Genomic DNA, 22,143 nt, shown 5'->3' with positions numbered 1-22,143 from the left:
TGATTTTATTACAATGTATTTCGTTATCACACAGCTCAAGTGTCCTGAGGCTCAGTCTGAGTGGGTTTCCTCGTACAGGAATGATTTAGAAGGAATGATTTAATGAACGTCACTTTGCTGGTTAACAGTGTTTCTATTGTTACAGTGGTTATGTGATATTAAAAATATAAACATAATTATTCACTAAATAATGGTAGGATAAGTGGCTTCTGTTAGCTGTATAGCAAAATTCTCCTTATTTAATTCATTAAGATATACACAATTATGTCATATGATGTAAAATGGTCAATTATAGAGAAACTCGGAGAGTCTGAATTGATGGGGACCAGCGTTTGTAGTGTTTAATACCTCTAAATGTACCCTCCTAGAAAGCTGAGATCAACTTTTATACATAGCCGCATACACTCACTCACACGGCATTAGCTTAAAATTCTCCATAAGTTGGCACCACTCACACAGGTGGGGTGCTATTTAGTGGTTCGTATCAACTACACTTTGTGTATTTATTTAGTACAGTCCTTACATATAAGACCTCAAGTGTGGTTTCACAGGGTTTAAAAAATTGCTACGTTAACATTCTGAACACTCTGGCTGTGCGATATCACGACAGGGACGTCACTGCCATGCAGCTCCAGGGACGTGTGGGCAATGGTTTGAGCCTCGCCACAAGAAACGATCTCTTCCACATCCACTTCCCAGTCACTGAAAACGTACTTGTGCTGTTTTGGTGCAGACAACTTTGTTTACATTTTAATAACTGGATACTGGATTCCACATAAATCAGTGGAAAATGTTTTTGTTACCACTTCAGATTTAGGGGTCTCTTTGACAGTATGTAACAGCAGCATTCATATTTTAGCTGGTCTGTATCAATGAAAAAAAATCAAAACAAAATATTCAATATCAAACCAGTTTTTTTTTTTTATTTTGGTTTAGTTTTATTGAAAATGTACATCAATTAAATCTTACTACAATTAAATATTTCACAACCTTGTTTCATAACAGGGGCTGGGGAGCTGACAATGAAAGGCAGGTATGGAAGGAACTATAAAAATGGAGCCTAGAGTCTTGTTGTATACAGCGAAAACCATCACGTCCCATGAACAATAGTACTTTTTTTTATTAAGACACGTCTCTACTTCAATACACAAAATAGATCCTTATAAATAATATATGGATGAATATCTTTATCTGCCACTCACTTAGAATAAAACTGACAAAATTATATTGATTTGAATGTCATTTGGCAAAACTTGTATCAATTTGTAAAGCAGATAAAACTGCACATAAACCTGGAATAAATACAAGAGAAAAACAAGCCAATACAGAAAGCATTTTGACACTGAAAAAAAGGCCTTGAAATAAACGTATGAATATATATATGTATATGTATATAAAAAAAAGATCATGTGAAAAACATGCAAAGGGCAGAATAGGGGGTCAAAGGTGAAGTCTAAATGAAAAGGGGCTGAATGTGATCTAGATGGTATTTAGAAGTACTTCATTTCACCATAGCTTTTAAAGTTCTCTATATTAGAGAACCCAATATCAGGATCTTTAAGATTCCTCTGTCTTTAAATGGGCCGAACTGAACTCGCCTACATTATAACTTTGTTATAACTTTCAGTTTTAATAAAATAAAGAACCCAATAAACTGAAGTCACATAGGTCTTAACTGAAGATACACTTTGAATTCTAAACCAAAGTTTTCTTTGGGTTCCTCTTTTAACTCACAGCCAGACAGTCAGTGTTTTCAAGTCGTACAAAATATAACCTCAGACACTTAAATTCCATAACTGCATGTTTACACACAACACGTGGCAGGGAAACAAACTTATGTATGTCATCTACACAGTTTCTGGGGCCGTTTCAGACAACATCCATGTTTCAGTCAGGAGAAATTCAGAATGTAAAAGACTGGGGCCTATGTAAGCTAGCTATGCAAAGATATATATATCTATCTTTATATCATGTGTAAAAAAAAAAGCGCTGATGATTTCTCAGCAAATAATTAAAATGTCTCCTTCATGCTCTATTTTAATCCCAGAACTTTGTTTCCGGTGCCTTTCGCAAGATCTGTAAAAATATTAGAGTGGGACTTTGCTTGGCATGCTGTAATTAGGAAAGAGGGTTAATGCTTATTGCAAAAAACACCATGTGAAGCCCACGTAAGGCCCGGTTTGACTGAACAGACAGCACGAACGTTTAGAAACGTTCAAAAATAGAAATAAAAAACAGGCTGGCAGAGTGAGAGACAGGAAGAGGAAAATAGGTGCTTTAGTTTTCTTGGAAGCTGCAATCCCCTCTTCAGACAGGTGCCCAAGACAGATTTAAAAGAAGCTAGAGAAAGAGAAAAGGGGACACAAACACAGGTTAGAGAGAAGTGTAAAGCAGCCAGAGAGCAGAAGCTGCCAATGGGAAGGAAAGGCACACAAAACTTAAAATCAGAAATCTTAATTGTGATTTTGGACAGCCAAAAGCATTGTACTGGTCTATGTGCAGATACACACTGCTCTTAAGCCACATTTCAAGTGTTAACTTCACAGCCAGAAGTACCACATGCGAAAACTGTAGACCTGTTACCATTAGAGTGATGTATCATGGATGACAGTGTGGGCCCTTGATTAGTTGAAAAAACGGCGAGTGCTGCTTTATTCAGCTACTTTTGTTGAAAATATTTTAACCCTTAAGATAGAATAGATATTTTGTTTGTTTTTAAATAAAGATGAATTTGTAACATCTTCCTAAAAGAGTCATGATAAGCATATTAGTCACCGTGTTAGAAGCAAATACACCAAGACAGCACAGCCTTAAGCAAGTGGTATTTAGTAACACACTAAAAACTGTTAGTTGCTGCATTAACCAAAAAAAAAAAAAAAATGGAGGCCTCTATCGGAAAGGCCGCGAAGGCTGGGATCCACACTGTCTCCCCATGGCCTTGGAGCACGGCTCTTAACCGAAAAGTCATGGTCTGGTCTCTTAGCAAAGCTGTAGGGGGGGGGGCCAGGGCACTACTCAGTGCAGAGCCAGGATTTACTGCAAAGGAAAGTAATACACACACAGCAGTGAGCAGGAGACATCACCCACCAGAGAACACAGCTCGGCCCCAAACTAAAGAACCACACTTCAGCTCTGCTCACACCCATCATCAAACCTACAAATTCAAAAGGCCAAACGTTCACACACACACATACACACACCGTCTGAGTGCTACTGATCAGAATCTCTGTTGTTAACAGCTGCTGTTCTCTTTAAAGCTGCTGTTATAAAAACATGGTTTATGGTTGATGTGAAAGTGATATGAAAGTGTCAATGAATACATTGATTAATTAAACTAGAGGCAAAACCTTGTATTTGGTTTTTTTTTTCTTCCTGGAGGGTGGTATAATTTTAGATAAAAAATACCAGCCAATGTCTGCTTTAACTTCTATTAAATTTACGATTATTTTATCCTTCCCTAGTAAAGTTATAGTTTCAGATACAAGGTTTTGTTCCAACAGTGAAATGCATGTATAAATCTATATGGATGGAGAGAGAGGAGAAGAAAATCTAACCAGTTTTAGAATAACGATGCATAAACACTAAATGACTCAGCATGTTTTGGCTCAAAAATATTTCCTGCTGGGGTTTTAATACAGGAATAAATTCTGATAAGTTCCTACAAAGCTTTTTTAACTAAAGCCTCTACTACTCTACAAAAAAGTGCAAATCAGAACATAACACACCAAGTAGACAGAAAAATGCTTGTATATTTGTAAAATCTGTAAGATTCAAGCACAACCGTAAATCCAAACAGAATACATTGGTGAGGGAGAGAGATAAAAAGGTGCTCACAAAGGGAAAACGTAACAATGCACATTTTTCTGTAAGAGGGTCTTAGACAATGATTCTGCCCACAGTTTAAATATTTGGTGAAAATTACCCTTTATTATTTCTTTCAGAAAACGCTTTACACTGACACAGGTTCAGTACGAGTCCCTTGGCAGTTTTGGGCTAAAAAGTACAAAAGTACAAAATGCAATTTTTGTAGGAGTTTGTCATAAATCTTAATTGATTTAAAAAAAAAAAAAAAAAAAAAAGAAGCAGAAGTATAAGAAGGTGCTGACATGAGATAAAGTGGTACAGCAAAGCTTGCTCTAATACACCTAATACAAGCGTGCTCACGGCAAGTACACAAAGATATTGAGGTATGGGCTGTAGATGACTAAAGAACATTCATAAAACATGCTTCAGTAGAAAATGAATTCACAAACAGCACATGCTAAACTCAGTACTACTCAGAATCTGGAGGTGTGCAGAAGAGTTGCCATGGTGCTGTATATGTCAAAATAATTCAGTATTTTCAAAAACTAACTTTAAGACCAGTTGATGTGAGTGGGGAGTGTAATACACCTTCAGTATGAGTAGTATCAGGTATGAAGTTACCGGATAAATGCATCACAGATGGCACTTTGAAAGCCACGCTGGAGATGCCAAACCATGCCCAGTTGATGCCAGTCTCATCTTCGCTTGCTACTCTTTCTACACAACAGTAGTCACGCTCTTCAATGTTAATAGCATACAATGATCATGCAAAACACATCATCATCATCATCATCATCATCATATTTGTCATAGGAGCACAAAACAGGTGATTAAAAAGAAGAACACTGGCTCTTAAAAAGAAAAAAAGAACAAAAAACGTAAATATAAATGAGTTATGTAACAGGACATGTTTGATTCAAGAATTCCATTCACATTAAAGGTCCCTCTTCAGCGTGGTTATGTGTGAGACGTGAGAGCGGAGGGAAATATAAGGGGGGGGGGGGGGGGGGGAGGATCGGAGACATGGCTCAGGAGACTGAGGGGGAAGAACTCATTCACAGCTGGCTTGGGGAGGGGGGGGAGCACTTTCTACAGGAATCCTGAACTGGAAATGAGAGAAAAGGAGGATTATTTTCTTTCCTCTTTAGATTATTCACACACTACAAAAAACGAAGTTAAATGTTAATACACGTGTTAGTTAAAGTTGTTGGAAAGGATTATGGGAGAAATGCAGATGTGTTCAACTATCAAAATCATTTACCACCAAACAAAGGTAGGTTTCATTAATGTTTTATGGTTTTAATGAACTAAGCTTGCAGCATAATGTTTTAAATAATCTGCACTACATACTCATATAGCAACCGGCTAGACCAGCGTTTCTCCTTTGTGACACGGAGCACCACAAGGGAAGGCTGGAAATGAGCATCAAATAGGGTCAGTAATACACTACAGCCCTGGCCCAAAACTGACAGAATCAGTATTTGCACTGCTTTACTTTCACATGTCTCAGAAATGAAAATGAAGATTATACTGTGTATGATTAAAAATAAATAAATAAATTAACTAAATAAGAGAAATATAGACGGTGCTAGTCTTACAGCTGTCGTAGACTATTACAGTCCTAGCATTTAAGAGAAACGTTCACTACACAACACCTACAGTTGCTTAACCACTTGTACTATTTGTCCTATTGTTTGAAAGCCTTACCAGCATAAGGTGTTTCATGCAGCATGCGGCAAGCAGATGAGGAGTTAACTGGAAAACAACACTGATTTAACATGCAGAACATGCACAGACCACACAGCAACAACTTTACACATGCCATGCCCTGCTTGGTTACTGAGGAAAATGGAACATAGCCCTGAACATAGCTCTCAACCAATGGAAAGCATTTCTTCAGTAACGTAAATGTGAGATGGACCGAAGAATGACGTGCTTCTCATCAGGCTATGAGAACCTGTGAACAGCTTAAGGAGCAAATAAGGCAGTGAGGTAAATTGGAGAAAAAGAAATTTAAAAAAAAAAATGTAAACCTTCTCAGTGCAAGTGTCTTCCTTCTGTATCATGGTCTGGTGAGGAGGCCAAATCAGCTTGAATACACAATCAGGAGTGATTACCAACATGACAGGAATACTTCTCACTTCTGAATTTTACACCAGACTGGGCCTTTCCATTTCATTTGTAGGGTTTATACCTTATACTTCATTCAGCCTAATATCTAATCTGCTTTTACTTATTTTTTTTCTTCATGAGGCAACGGAGTAAAATATATAATAATCATCAAAATCAATCTGTGTCAGTGCAATAACAAGGATACATTATGAAATGTGCATTGTGAGATCTGATATACTGTACAGGTTAAGTTATATATTTCTGACAAATAATGCTAATACAATAAACAACTCAAGGATAAAGTATTATTAAAGAAACAATCTGTAGTTTACTGTACTAAATAATAAAACTGTGTCATCAGAGATTATGGAGTTATAAGTAAAAACTCTGGCATCCCTGAGAGTAATGTAGCAGCCTGGTTATTCTTCATGAGGAGGCCCATCTTGGAGCTGAGCTCTATTGTGATTTAGGCCTGAGATCCTGTCCAATCACAGTACATAAACCCCAGGTTGCCAGGTAAAACACAAACAGTGTGCTACAGCGATGAAATAACATTAGATTAGCACGGCAATGATAACTTTAGACTCATACAGTTGTCTATTTAAATTAAAATAGGAAGCTGCATAGGGAACAGCTCCAGTATTAGACATGGAAATTGATGTAAAGTGGAACTAAACTTATGAATATGAGAATTGTGAATAAGCAGCAAACATCTGCCTCCTGAAATTACATTTAAGGTGGAAGGAAAGTACCAATAAGGGAGATACATTCTTATCTAGTGAAATATTTAAGGTGTAAATTAAGTAAAACATGAAGCTGGTAAATACAAAAAACAGTGGCAGCTTCTTCACCTTTTGTTAGTGTAGGCAGATGTTTTAGTGAAGTGATATATACACTTTCCTGTGCAAATAGGTTGTTTATGACATATTCATTTTAGCTACAATATTCGAAAGCTGCAAACAGTTCTTTGTGTAGGTTCACCCATGTGGACTGTGTCTGTGAAGGAGGAGGAGGAGGGGACAGAAAGCTCTCTCCACTTATTTTGAATGTGAAGTGCATGATTTGTTTTAAATGATTGCTGTCAGTTTTACAGCAATCATTTTTCAATTACAGATTGATCCTTTAAACATCTTTTACATCATTGTCAGAGCATTACAATATGGCAACCGTGGTCTGAGAAACTCATGAATAAAAATGAACTAAATCAAAGCACAAAAAAGCCTGAAAATAAGCTCGTTAGTGCTCAAAACCAGAACTAAATGGGAAGACAAACATATGTTGAAAATATGTTTGCTGCCCATTTTGCAGACTGTGGAGGACACATGGATTTCTAGCAGTTTGTATTCATCCCAATGTGTAAACGCAGCTGTTTCTCTGCGAGGTGTGTTAAGGATGGAGAGAGGACAGAAGTCGATACTTACTTTTTCCTCTCTTTGTCCCTCTTGAGTGTGGTAGAGCCACCTGCTTGCTGGGCCTGGGACTGCAGTAGCTCAGCTGCTGTCTTCTTCTGCTTGAAGATGTTCAGTTCATCATCAAGAGATTTCTTCTTATCCTCCAGTTTCTTTTTCTCATCTTGGTGCAGCTTTTTCAGACGGTCAAACTTTTCATGCAGCTGTGTATGAGGATATGCATGGTCAGATTGTCCAGACTAGGCACTTTTTAAATCAAATTAAATCTTTGAATATGTATGTGGCTTCCTCGTTTAAAAGGAACTGCTTAAACTCTGGCAAAGTGTGTAATAAAAATTAAACCAAGCACTTCACAATCACTTTCTGAAGTGTTGTTACACGGTGAAATATTAGCAAGGACTTTCTCACACACACAAAAAAAAGCACCATTAAACACACAGACCTCCTTCTCTGCCTCCTTCAGCTCTGCCTCTTTCTCCTTTACCCTTTGGACAAACATCTGCCTCATCTCCTCTTCCTTCTTCTGCAGCTCACCCATAAACTCGTTTCTCTTGGCCTCGTATGTCTCCTGAAGACTGAAACCGACAAAGAACACAATGTACTGAATGTAGGTACTAATAAAAGCTCTAAACCTAATCCTAGTAACATTTTTAAACACCCAAACGTTGTCTTAAAAATGGCAGCCTTTCTCTTTACCTGAAAGGCTTGCTGTCAGGGTCTGTGTCTTTGAAGCCCATCTCTTCAAGTTTGCAGCGGCGGTAGAGTTCATAGTGGCGTGTGTGGGTTTGCTCCCTCAGATCCTCCATGTTCACTCGGATCAGCATCTCCCTCAGCTTCACAAAATCACAGTGGTTCTCGTTCTCCACTGAAAAAGATGATTACTTTTACATAGACAGCAGGGACCAATTAAAATAAATCCTATAATTATTAGCCAAACTAAATATTTTGTCCAGCTCCATAAGCCATGGCAAATTAAGAAAGATGCTATTTATACTTATTTAGCTCAAAAAATACATTTAGCAAAATTTAATATTCACAGGGTATTTTCAGTAAAAGAAAACAAGCCTTTTGTATTGTATCAGGCCTCTATACAATTTTCACTTTATGGAAGGCATTTCAGATCTTCATATTCAATGCTATGCTTGTGACTCACTTCATGACATTAACGAAACATGATATCATCACATTAAATTCTCTTATGCTTTATGTAAGCTGCACACTTCATGCAGTAGATCACAAATGCAAAATAAACATATATATCCTGAAAAAAATTTCAAATGGATGTTTCTCTGCTAGTTCAACCAAAAGAAAAAGAAAAAAAACAACAACTAATTTAAGCAATGGCCCTGTGGCCTCTGACACACACAGAGACAGAGAGAGAGAGACAGAGACAGAGACAGAGAGAGACAGAGAGAGAGAGAGAGGGAGAGAAGGGGGGGCACAATGTCAGCTATAGCCTGGGGACAGCACTATGCTGGTCAAGTTTCATGTGGCTTGTGTTGCATTGCTCATCATTCAAACATCACAAACCTCCTTAAATAATGGTTAACAGTTTCCCAATCAAAACCGAGAATTCTATTAATGATGTGAGAAGTGTTAGTATTGATCTGGTTCTCCAACTTTGCATAAGAAAAAAAAAAAAAAATAGCCTGTAACTAGATTATGAAAATTATGAGTCGGAAATAAAGGAAGAGGATGGGCCTGGATGTCCTGAACTAAGAGCCATGTTCCTGTAGAATGATCTCAGCCTCATTTCCTTCAAAAGACATGAGCTTCTCTCACCCTGAACTGTTCCCCATGGGTACTGCCTCGCTTTCACCATCTTGTTCCCAATCTTCACTTCCTCAGTGCTTCCCACCACAGCAAATGGCAAATGACCCTACACAGCACACAAATTACATGCAAATCAGTAGTACATTTTGGCATAAATACATATTATTTCCACAAACACAAAGAGTTAATAGTTTCAGATTATATACAGGTCATCTGTTTTCAGAAAAATATATCATTTTGTTGTTAGTGCTGCACCTGCATAGCATTCAAACAAATACAACTATAGTATACACTGAGTAATCACAGGACTAGGAACATCTACCATTGCGCCTACACTCTTTGTCCGTTTTATCAGCTCCACTGACCATACAGGAGCACTTTGTAGCTCTGTTTCTGTGCATATTCTTATCTCCATTTGAACTTGCCCTTTAATGGTCAGACCCTCCATAGGACCATCAGAGAGCAGGTAAAAAGCGCAACACACACTAACATACCACCATCACTTTAAATGTCACTGCAGTGCTGAGAATTATCAACCATCCAATTCATTCCTGCTCTGTGGTGGTCCTGTAGAAAGACAGAAAGTATGCAGAGGAACAGATGGACTACAATCTGTAATTGTAGAAGTACAAAGTGCTACAAAATGGTAAGTGGAGCTGATAAAATGGACAATCAGTGTAGGTTCAGTGTATATTAATAATAATAATAATAATAATAATAATAATAATAATAATAATTCAAACACTGATACAAATGAAAAAAAAACAAAATACTACCACATTTTGAACACTAATGTACTCATAAATTCAGCCACATTTGACAGAGAGAGAATGGGTTATTTGAAACAAAGGAATGTAAAGTTAGGTTATAAACATGCACTGACAGACTTTTCCTTGATATTCATTAACCAACAGCCATCACCCTGTAACACAACAGTGAACCCATTGGGACATAAAGCCAATGAACTCACATTCCAGCTCTAAGACAATATGTCAGCTCTAACTCTTAAAGTGACATCGGCTAAATGAACAGCCCACAAAGCAGACATAATGCCGCCACCTCGTTAAGACAATATTTACTTTCAAGAAGCCCCTCTACAGCAGCAAAGAGAAAGATGAGCCACGTCCCACTCTATGGAAGCATTAATGACAGCCCAAACTACTTTAAACACACCAAGAGAGAGCCAGTGGTTTCACACTGGGACAAAAGATTAACATACCTTTTCTGTGGGAGGGATTCACCCATTGGGTTTTTGACTCTGTATGAGGATTAGTGTTAGTGAGATCTCACTGGCTCTATAAGCAACTAGACTATATTACTGTAAACTGGACTATATTACGTTTCTACAACACAGCAATATTACAGAGAAGAGGCAAAAATATTATTTATATCAAATGTACGTTAATCAAAAAAAATTTCCAATTAATTAATGACACAATGAAAAAAGCAGAAAAAAAATAATAATTTACTGTGTTATGTACACTGTATGTACATGCATGTCTTTCCCACACTTCCTGCTGTAAGAACACACATTACACAACTCTCTCCTTCTGTGCTGCTATTTCCTGACAGCAAGCATATTGCTGGACACCAGATGTGTTCTTTCCAGCTTACTATTGTCACACAAATTGCAAACTATAAAACCGAGCACACACACACACACACACCCCTTATATTTAGTGAATCCAGTTACTTTTAGGTTGTACAACATGTCACTGCATGAACTGCAGACGGAGGGCAGGAAATGATATTTTAAGCCCGCGTTTGGCGTAATTAATGGTCCCTCAAATCCATTTAAACTGGTAAATCACAAGGAGCATGTATCAAGTACCAAAAGCTGTTGTTCATGAGGGAACAAGTGCAAGAATTTGACTGAAACTGTTAGAGCTGCTGCCGGGGTTCAGGACAAGACTGAGGCGGTTTCCTATTCAGAAGCTTCTTGTTCGAATTTAGTTTTGTTTCCTGTATATGTTGTTTTAAATCCACCACCAGGGCACAGTCACCACACAAAAAGAACAGTGAAAAACCCAATTATCACTTCTCACAACCACGTGAGGCTAGAGTCAGCTTTTAATTTGACTAAGATACACGAGTATAATATTTTGCTCAGTTCTGTGGGTGCTGCAAGAGTCCGTTGGTGATGGATTTAAAACCTAACATTACGTTAAGTAAATAACCACATTAACGACAAGAGGTGTTGCGGTAGTGAATGTTGCTGTTGCTCTGTTAATCCACAGGACATTAAGAGAGTCAACAAGGAGTTCATTGGTACCGAGGTCAACCCGACTACTTACAAACAAGTTTGTCTCAATACATTTGTGAGCTTTCATTAGTGTCCCTGAGTTAAAAGCCATTTTGAGACTGTAATTACTGCCTCAGTATCAGCTAATCTCACAGTTGAGTTAAAAATCGCGCTCTATATTTCTCTCATAATATCACCTCAATTAACATAGACTGGAGGAGACTGTGCAAGAAGCCAGTACTATGTTTCTCTTCCTGCCCTCTACCTAGGTTTTGCATGTTGTCTGAACCACGTGACCGAAAAAACAGCCTATTGCTTGTAAAATCCCCAACTACCTATTCTCCAGCTAGAGGATATAATGTTGGCATTGAGCCGTGCATTCTTTGGAGTGATGGAGCTCAATCCAATTGCTTAGAGTGGAGTATTGTTTGTGATCCACAACAAATCATTCAACATCATCAACTCCTGACCTCACCCATTTCTTCTTGCCTGAATGCAAAATATAAAAATTCTAACTTCTGAGGGTAGCAACTGTCACTGGAGCAATGAAGAGAACAATTGTAAATTTTCTGGGTAAATTTCCAAAGAGACATTGAACGAGCAGAACGTTTTTTGCCCAGTGTATATGGCTATACAACTTAATGTTATACACAAAAGCATCCATGTCTCATGAGGCAATTGATTTAAAAACAATTTTTTTAAACAAGAACATGGTAAAAATATGTGACAAAATTTCCTCAGTAAGAATAATCAAAAATGTTAAGATACAGATTGTGGCAAGCTTACATTCATCGTGGAGTTAATTTCTGCCACTGTCTCATCATCAGTGGGGAACTGGTAGATCTGGACTCCATTGCTGACCAGTTCACTGGTGATCTTGATCTTGAATTTGGCGAGTTCACTCTTGGAGATGGCATCGGATTTAGCAATGATGGGGATGATATTCACCTGCAGAATACGAAAAGACACAGCCATCAGAGAAGAAAATTAGTTAAGAGACCAACAGCAATTTAAAGTTTCAGATATATTAATATAATTAACAGTTTACCTATTATCAATAGTTTAACAGCATATGCCCTTTTTAATTTCAGATAAAGGTATATTAAATATGGGTTGTTGGTCCTTTACAATTACATTTGAATGTTATATTGTAAAGGTAAGATTTTTTCTTTTATTATTAAAATATGGCCAAAATGGGCAGAGCAGTAAAATGACCATAAAATTTACTGATATATCTGTGTAATTAATCACATTAATACTCATTACCAAACTGATACAATAAAACAATTTGGTAGAGTCTAAACAGGAATGCAAATGGGCCTGTGTTCAATTCTTTTTCAACACAACTAGAAAAAAAGAAAGAAAGAAAAAACCCAAGTCCCTTTCCCTCCCAAATCTGACATTTCTACAGGTCAGTTTCTGAAAACATCTGTCAGAGAAGAGATAAAAATAGATGCAGAAATTTACTGCTCCAGCTGATATGTATCATGCCTCACTGAACCCTCGCTTGTGTGGAAAATATACATTCTCTATATGTTTGTTAGTTCGTATAACTCCGTGCGCTGTGTTTTGCATCTAAAAATAATTTGATCATTCTTCCAGTTCAGGGTCGCAGTGGGTCTGATTCTTACCCAGAATCAGTGGGCGCAAGGTGGCAACACACTCTGTAGGGGTTCTTGTGATCATTAGAACTAAATATATTGTTACAAGTTAACAATCACAGTAAAACATTATCAACTACTTTGCTAATTTAAGCCAAAAAGAAGGCAATTACTTCAAATGTGTATGATACAATACTGCAGCACTACACAAAGCACAAAAGCAGTGTGCTACTGCTGAGGGGTTAATCAAACATTCAGTTTCCACTCATGGCACACACACTGTGCTCCAATCCCACACAAAGCCCTCCACCCACACAACTCACTGGTGATATTCCAAGCAACCTGTACTCTACTAGAAAATTCTCACTACTTTTAACACAAATTCTGTGAACAAAATGCACTTTCAGTAGCATTCATACTATACATGTGCCCCCTTTTTTTTACCCACCACACACACACACACACACACACACACACACACACACACAAGTGCACAGTGGAGCTTAATCTTCAAGTAGGCACAGTACTGCAGTCCTAAACAAATACACAACTACTAACAGCATATTTACATTATGGGAAAAAAAAACAGGATATGTGCTTATCTTAATAGTTAATTCTTCGTTTGTGTACACAATGACTGTCTAACACATTTAGCCAATGTTGTGTGTTTATTCTGAAAACCAATGCACATGAATGCTGTTGAAACAGGTGGTCAGAGGACACAAATGCACTACTGCATTGATGGGTTTTGGTCAAAATCTCTAAACTGTTTCAGATATTATTGCCTTTACTCTCCATTAGAAAAGCAGGAGTTTCTGCCTTTAATCCAGATCCAACTGCCTTTAATCCTTTAATCCAACAACCAATACACTGGTTTTCTATATCAGTACAAAACCTATTGATAAAGGTGATAAAACTATTAATCAAAAGTGCTGTTATATGTTGGGAAAAAAGCTAATTTACAATTCTAAACAGAACAGCATGTCTTGATATCTGTTCCTTTATCTCATTCACAGTTCCATTGCTTGGTGCCTCCTGCAAGCTGTATGATTGTTTGCATTGAGCATCAGAGATTTACTGTGCATTCTCAGGCTCTCCCAGTATCCACAGGCAAGGAAATCAGTCAGATAAAAAACAAACCTTCCCACTGGAGGAAAAAAAACAAAAAAAACAGGACAACTGGGTCCATCTGGTATAACCAGCAGCAGAAATTAATTATGCCTTGTAACTCTGGCCATATTATATTTCAACCAAAAAATTCAGATGCATCAGCAAAAGTGGTATTTTTTTCCTCCACACATTCACTCATTCATTGAAACTTAAACCCAAATATCCACCCTTAGTAAAAAAAAAAAAAAAAAACAGCTATGTATCTTCTTACACATAACTCAGAGCCTTTAATGTACCAACTGTAGCAAATATTTATCCAAAAATTAACTTTCACAGGCACACTGACCTGAAACAAAAACCCCAGTAACACAGAAGAAGTGAAGAGCTCAGACACTGAAATGGAACAAAGCACTAACCTTGCTGTCCAATTTCTTCATGGTCACCAGGTCCAGGGACTTCAGGGAGTGTCCAGTGGGGGCGATGAAGTAAAGGCAGGCATGTATGCGCGTGTCATGGTAGCTGTGTAGAGTGCGCTTAATTTTCAGTTCTTCCTGAAGGTATGCCTCAAACTGAGTGTCAATGAACTCCACAATAGGTTTGTAACTGCAAAAAAACAAACAAAAAAAATGAAGTGATAATAATTCAATTGGGAAATGTGTGTGGAATGGATGTTATTACGCAACACAGCTGAATAACAAATGCCTCCCACTATTTGAAAAAAATAAATAAATAACAAAAGCTGCAGTCATTTTGAAGTGGTCCAGCTACCATTCCAGCTGTGATTAAAATACAACTTAATCTTGCACGGACCAAAACAAGACATTAATCATGAATTGTGAGAGCTCTGATAAATAGACACCGTCACTTTCAGGCACTAAAATCACACGGAAGTGTCATATTACCACAAGGGAGAAAACACGAAACAATGGGAGTTTTCCTTTATGTGAGTATTACCTTACAGAAAAGCAGCACACAATGCATGTTCCCACAGACACCAGGTTTGGAGTATACCATATAACCACAAGTAAGATCCTTCTGGATCAGCTTATCACAAACTACATAACACTACTCACTACAAGGGTCACATTCTCCGTGCTAAGGTCAGTGCGGACCTAAAATGCTCTTAAGGACAGGGTATGCCGCAACAATTCAAATTTAGTTTTTCGCAGCTTTATAACATCATAGCACATCCTGAGCATGTCTTCTTGAATGCAAAACAAACTGCATTAAGTCAGATTCTGTCTGAATTTGCCAACCATGGCATACCCCAACTTCTTTCTAGAGTTCTGTATCTGAGGCTGGTTCATTAAAATGTGGCTAATACCAGTGCAGACATCCAAAAAGGAATGAGATAACTTTGTGTAGCTGAAGTATGATGTTAAGAAAGGTGTGTTCTGCTAAGCATGTCATCAATAAGGCATTATCCTGCTTATTTTAAAACATCTTGTGGACTGCAATAAGTAATAAGTAAGATAGATCTCACCTGTCCTCTTTGTTAATCTGGTCTCCAAATCCAACTGTGTTAACAATGTTGAGCTTGAGTCGGACGTTGCTTTCCTGCAGCTCATAGGTGTTGGACTTCAGCAGCACTCCTGGCTGGTTGTGCTGCGTCGGATCACCCTCAAACTTGGTGTTAAACAGAGTGTCCATAAGAGTGGATTTCCCCAACCCTGTCTCTCCTACACAATAAAAAACGCAAAGTGAATGGTGTCTTTATTATTCTGTACTTCTAAAAGCATTACTGCTACATTACTTCGTATGCATTATTGTAATACACCGATTTGTGAAAATCATATCAGTATTGGCAGATAATATCTTACAAAATTAATAGCATTGGACAGACTAATACTTAAAACTGACATTTAATTGCTTTACATTCATCTGTAACCTTACAAAAAGGTTGTCATTATTCACAAACCTAACTCACGTGGATTTACACCGCACAAGGTATTTGTATCAGGACTGGGAAATACACATATTAAAAATATTAGATGTCAGCACAAGATATTGTATGTGTTACCTTACGCTATTTTTCTCTATACAATTAAAATCCATCCCGTTTATAATGAACTCTCGATCCACAGCCTGGTCATTTGGACCCTAAATAAATTCATCTCTGGTCAAATCCTTTTGAGCAAACTTATGGCTATGATTCCTGGTTTCCTGACAACTATGAGAGCAGAAAAAGGCTCATCATGCTACACCACTAGAATGTTAATTACATGGATGGCTCTTATTGGCCACTTCTTCATATATTTAGCTTGCAGAGCACCTTCCCATGGGCCTCTCAGCTGCCGGAATGAAAGAAACACTTTTCCACTGAGAGTAAAATAGGAAGTTTTTATTCAAATTCACAACTGCTGCCAAAAATTGTGATATCTTTCTTCTTCTGTGTGAATTAAAATACTGAACCTGAAATTTCAGTACCTGGGTTAAATTAGCAATAGCAGGAGGGTGATTACAAAAATGGCAGCAGAATACTTACTCATGAATAACCAGACTCATACTGACAAAATGCATGCTCCCTGAGTCACAAGACTTTTCTCTTTTCCTCACAATCAGAGTAAAATACACACAGGATACTCTGTGCCCGATACACAAATGAAAATGAGATATAGTTCTGTTTCAAGGTGGCTTTTCCTCCCAAAATCCCAAAATTCAGTTCCTTAGTTGTTCTCTGCTGGACTTGGCATTCTGGGACACTGCCATTGGCTCAACCTCAAAAGTGCACAAAGAGACTCTCTAAAAAATATTATTAGGCATCAACATCCCCCACTAATTGTCCAAAATTACTAACTGCAGCTGATAAATTACAGTTTTAATTAAACCACAGACAGGCCCTTAGACTGGCTTTCTTATGTGTTTACTCATGGTATTGGCACATAAGCCTTGACTCATGAACTTACTCTCAGATTATACCATTTATGCAGCGATCTTATTACTTCCTATTAACTACAAAATAATAAGAGGTTATTTGCGTCTCATGATTTCACTGTTAAAATATGTTCATCACATTTTTGTTGCTAAATATCAAGAGTGGAGCTTTTCCTGTTTTCTGAAGAGGAAAAACATCTGCCATTAGATGGTTGTAGCAAAAGGGCCAAACTACACAGAAAACTCTTTAAACCAAGACAAGCAATGCATAGATGCAAGGACTGCAGAATACAGGGTGAGTCAAAAGTCGCAGGACACCGTTTTTGTTGCTTTGATATGTTACATGAACACCTTCCCATTGGAAAAACTTTCCCTTGATCCAACATGTTCTGGACATAGTCTAAAAGACAGACCCCCCCTCACCCGTTACTTGCTGTGGTATTCAGATAAACCACCTCATGGTCTTCGATAATCGATATCCAAATCTGCAATACTGACAGTAAAAATGTGCAAAACATAAGACAAGATGGATGAATCAAAGTTTGCATTCCAAACTAGCAGGTTGCGTTTACAGTCATATTTCCATACCTCTGGAACGTGGACTGTAGGTAACTTCAGGTCAAACACTGGATTAGATTACCTGTCTCAACACTCATAAGAACTGCTCAAAAATTATCAGAAAAATGTCTCCTGTAAAGCGCATTGACCGTAGAAATAAAATGATGTTTTAATTCCAATTTCAATCTGAAATCTGAACAATACCATAAAATAAAACAAACAGAATCCTTCAGCCCCCCATACGCAGTAACTGGGTCAAAGGAGGGGATCAGTGAGCATTCTGAAATGGATAGTTAGAGATTTTTGCTTGAGGGAGTGGAAGGGAGCTCCCACATGACACACTCACCAACACAGAGGATGTTGAAGCAGAAGCCATGGTTAACAGACTTGTTGACCAGCTGGTCAGGCATGCTGTCAAAGCCGACATGGCCAGAGAGCGGGACAGCACGTGCGCCTTCTCCCTAAAAACAGTAATCAGGACAACATTCTTTAAAGAAAAAACATTTGATAAATTCATTTTAGATTTTCTCTATACCTTAGAAATACTCAGATGTAGGAGCAAGCAAATGACACCAACAATGCTTCCTCAAGACCTACTTAAATGTGACAATAAGCTAATTTATATATATATGTATATATTATCCCCGCCTAATTCAACCACTGAGACGTTGACAAGTTTAATCGTAATGATTGGATCTAGAGAGATTTACAGAGAATTGAAAATTGTTTACACGATTTTCTGCTCATTTTTCTGGTTCCTGACACCACCACCGCAAAGAAACCTACGTAGAATTCTCTAGTATACATCCATTCACAACAAAGCACAATCAGTGATTTCACTTTTGTTTTTTTAATCAAAATCTGATTATTCAGCTGATTAAAGGTCACTGATTTATGAAGACATTTGTGTAACATTTCACATAGGCATATTATTCCACGTAACTATTCAAAACAAATAACTTAAAATAAAACAAAAAACAATATACATATATTAACCGCTAACAATTATTGCCTTTTTAGGTCATGCTTTTTTCCCCTCCAACTTTCAGTGGCAGTGAAAATCATAGAGAGGTGAAGATCAGGTAGTTAATCAAACACTTCCTCTTTCCTGTCTAACTGCAACTGTTCAAACCGCATTTAACAGATGACAGTCTACTCCAACAGCAGAATGAATACTTCAAACAAACGGAAAATGCTGACGCCTATGTATAACAGTTTTGCAAATTAAAGAAGAACTGATGCGTTACAGAACTATTTCGTTAACTGGGAATATTGTAGGTTTGTTCTTGACCAGAGCGTATTCCAGCATATATTTGTTACCGTTTCTCGTTTCGCAGTGTTTTCACCTGGCCTTTTCAAAACCCAACAGGAAATGATGCACACCCGCCTGTTGCCGGCTCTGTGTAATCCACACAATAGACTAGATATAAACATGGTTGTCATATATTATGTATTACACTGCCACAGAAAATGCATTCAAAACACAAGAAAATCACCCTAGTCACAAATCTTTATTTTGAACCAGACTAAGGTACAGCATAGTTAGGCTTAAATAAAATGGTCTTCCTTAGGTTTTACACAGAGTCAGAACTACTGGAGGAAAATAAAGTTCCTTCTGGGTTTTACTCACATTGAACTGCTGAGAAAACTCGAACTCTGTGCACAGCCATTGCCATGTTTCATGTTACATTTAAGAATTTCAAGATTTTTTGCATCTATCTGTGTGTTGGGAATGCCTTTTACACATAGATGCATCAATGTAACATTACAAACAATTTGACCCAGGTAACTGCGGTTGAAATATAGATAACAATAAAGTGATAAAGCTGGTTTTACACCGGCAGAAAACAAATGAGAACAAAACAACGTTATTGGTTGAACCAACACTCCACCATCTGCTCCACATGTGCGGAGTTGTGAAAAGCAGGACTGAATGGGGAGCAATGGAAAAGTATATGCTGTCCATTAAGATTTTTTTTTTTATTCCCAGGGAAAACACGTTTAATGAATCATCATGGTGTGCCAGAGAGAAAGCTATATCTTTAGAACGGAGTAATAGACAAAATATCAGGAACAGGGCTATCACTACAGAGCACAACAACACAATGTAGTCTACGCCTGGAATATTTACAAATGAAAGTCTGCATTTCTCTATCACATATCACGCCAAATGCTTTGTAGTAGACAACGCCCATTGAGCTAGTGTGCCACAGGATGGTAAAAAAAAAGCAGCACTAAACTAACGGTGCCAGTCGAACACTACATGGGGTGGTCCTTCCTTTATATGTTGCTGGACGAATACGTGTGTTACATATATATGCAGCAAAGGAGAAAAACCCACCCGATATCTCTAGGGCATAACTAAAGCTACCAAACACCAATGTTAGTCAATTGGAGCCAGAATATATAAAATTGACTTGGTAACCATCAACATGTGAAAAAGACAGTCATTCTCGAAAAAAGGCCAAAACTATTAAACGTATCGTAACAGCTAACCATTAAAATTACCCTCATGTCTACCGTTTGTTATAATGTTCAAATGCCCTAGAATGTGTGCCTGCATCGAATCAGAATTGTGCTTCCTATTCATCTGCTGTTTCGGGTCTTCTGTTCCACCTTAAATGCTACAGCAGTTGCGTTCTAGTGCCTGGAGCGCCAGACCGAAACTTCAGCCCCATTTAAGGTGGAACGGAAAATTCGAGGGAGGAGCTTGGTCGCTGTCGCCGCTTAACGTGCACGAATGGGGAAAAAATAGGCCACTTTGTTGTTATAATCACACAAAGCGTGTATCGGTCGCGTTTACGTCCATGTTGAGCAAAAATATGTACAAAATAAAATAAAAAAATAACAGAGCGATCCCTTACCGCTTGCCTTGCTATCTCAGTAGCCGCCATGGTTCGCCTGTATTACGGAAAACGCTCGAGGAGTGAAAACGGCCGCAGAAAGCTAGCGGACTACAGCACTTCAGCGCGGAGGGGGTGTATTTAACTAATAAACAATCTACAACGCATTTATTTTTAATTCTACATTGGATTTACTTAACATGTACATAATAAATACCATATAATTATCGTGTTTAAATAAATCTTTATAAACATGACGTATCTCAACAAAACAAGTCTGGAGTCTCAGCGATTCACCCCCAGCTTTCTTGAAATGGTTAATTCTCAAGCCTACGTTAATGAGAAAAATGGTACGTAAAAGGTTAAGAAAATTGAATCTGTAGTACAGTCTGCAAATGACTCCCAAATACCGTGAAAACAAGGGTGAATTCACATTTTGAAATGGTACAATTTCAAAACAGATTTTATGCCCTTTTTGTCCTATTATTTGCATATCCATATCTAAGTGATGGTATGTAAATATCAATGTGATTTATGAGGTCTCTGTTAGGTGATAGTCTTTGATTCTTTTTTTATGGATTTACACTATATGTTTATTTCTGTGAAGCAACACTGAAATTTCTCACACCCTAAAACTCAAGCTATGATGTAGGGGAAGAAATGGGAAATATTCAGTCTAATGCCACACCCACGTTCCAAATTAAGTTACACCTTCAAGTGTATGTTTTAAATCGTGTAATGGTTTAATTTAAAACTTCAAACGGCCTTTACAAGTGTTTGCATCTGAATTCTTGCTTTTCCACTTGTATTGAGTCATATGCTATCACTTCATAAGTTTATGATTGGTGACTTTTAATTATAAGTGAATTGGCTTTGCCCAGCGATGGACTAGCACCCTGATTAGCACTTGTTACTGCCTTGTGTCTAATGATTCCTTTGGAACAGGGCCTATTGGTTGCTTCTGGAGCCTTAATCCCATCATAGCACATACAGCTCTTGCATTAATGATCCACTACTCTCCTCTTTTGCTTCTATTTCAGCTTGGCTTCACCTGTGGAGACCTGATTCTGAACAACTTTCAATACAGTCTTTCATAACGTACTAATCTCACAACATTCCAGTATCTGTTTTACTGACACTGATCTTGTCTGTTTCAGGTCCTACATATCAGATAACTGCCAGTTTATTTCTGTTGGGAGGCATAAGCAAAATACTGCTGCTGTAATTCTGGGTATTACCCAAGGCTCTGTTCTTGGCCCCCTGCTTTTTATTGTCTATATCCTGCTCCTTGGAGACATTATTTGTCATAATAATCTTAATTTTAATTGACTCACTGCAATTTACATTAACATTATTCACATAGAATGATTTCCAACTGTCACCATGACACCTGTATTCAGGATGTTAAAATACTTGTTAATCACTTACTTTCTTATGGTAAATGTTGAAAAGACCATTCATTCATTCAATGTCTGTAACCGCTAATCCGCCACACAGACAGTCACCCACAGGAAACCCACACAGACACAGGGAGAACACACCACACTCCTCACAGACAGTCACCCGGAGGAAACCCACGCAGACACAGGGAGAACACACCACACTCCTCACAGACAGTCACCCGGAGGAAACCCACACAGACACAGGGAGAACACACCACGCTCCTCACAGACAGTCACCCGGAGGAAACCCACGCAGACACAGGGAGAACACACCACACTCCTCACAGACAGTCACCCGGAGGAAACCCACGCAGACACAGGGAGAACACACCACACTCATTACATACAGTCACCCGGAGGAAACCCACGCAGACA

The 22,143-nt window shown here is 38.0% G+C and overlaps 1 protein-coding gene across 5 annotated transcripts; it reads right to left on the bottom strand.

Moving 5' to 3' along the window:
- Nucleotides 1–934: 934 nt before the first annotated feature.
- septin6 (septin 6) lies at nucleotides 935–20,463 on the bottom strand. 5 transcript variants are annotated; one of them, XR_010795931.1, is made up of 11 exons: nucleotides 20,348–20,463; nucleotides 17,830–17,944; nucleotides 15,535–15,730; nucleotides 14,468–14,654; nucleotides 12,127–12,288; nucleotides 9,108–9,204; nucleotides 8,022–8,190; nucleotides 7,768–7,900; nucleotides 7,338–7,528; nucleotides 5,838–5,894; nucleotides 935–4,909 (listed from the first exon to the last, which is right to left on the bottom strand). XR_010795931.1 is itself a non-coding variant. In XM_066648796.1 (11 exons), exons 1-10 carry the CDS (start codon nucleotides 20,375–20,377, stop codon nucleotides 5,556–5,558), a joined length of 1,284 nt encoding a protein of 427 aa, XP_066504893.1. In that variant the 5' UTR covers nucleotides 20,378–20,463; the 3' UTR covers nucleotides 935–4,909; nucleotides 5,512–5,555. The 5 variants fall into 5 exon arrangements, 4 of the variants coding, with proteins under 4 accessions (XP_066504893.1, XP_066504891.1, XP_066504894.1 ...); XM_066648796.1 differs by lacking the exon at nucleotides 5,838–5,894 and adding an exon at nucleotides 5,512–5,559; XM_066648794.1 differs by lacking the exon at nucleotides 5,838–5,894 and having other exon boundaries at nucleotides 935–2,340.
- Between the last annotated feature and the right edge of the window lie 1,680 nt (nucleotides 20,464–22,143).

This window comes from Hoplias malabaricus, chromosome 17 (genome assembly GCF_029633855.1).
Source record: "Hoplias malabaricus isolate fHopMal1 chromosome 17, fHopMal1.hap1, whole genome shotgun sequence".
NCBI lineage: Eukaryota > Metazoa > Chordata > Actinopteri > Characiformes > Erythrinidae > Hoplias > Hoplias malabaricus.
This window is presented reverse-complemented; position numbering and strand designations above follow the sequence as displayed.

Bases quoted from the DNA above. Each gene is read 5' to 3' on its own strand.
- septin6 (XM_066648794.1), bottom strand. From the start codon at position 20,377: ATGGCGGCTACTGAGATAGCAAGGCAAGCG. The intron at 8,191-9,107 runs GTGAGAGAAGCT...CATCTTTTTCAG, and splicing joins CCCATGGGGAACAGTTCAGG to TGGAGAACGAGAACCACTGT. The intron at 7,901-8,021 runs GTAAAGAGAAAG...TGTCGGTTTCAG, and splicing joins CCTGACAGCAAGCCTTTCAG to TCTTCAGGAGACATACGAGG.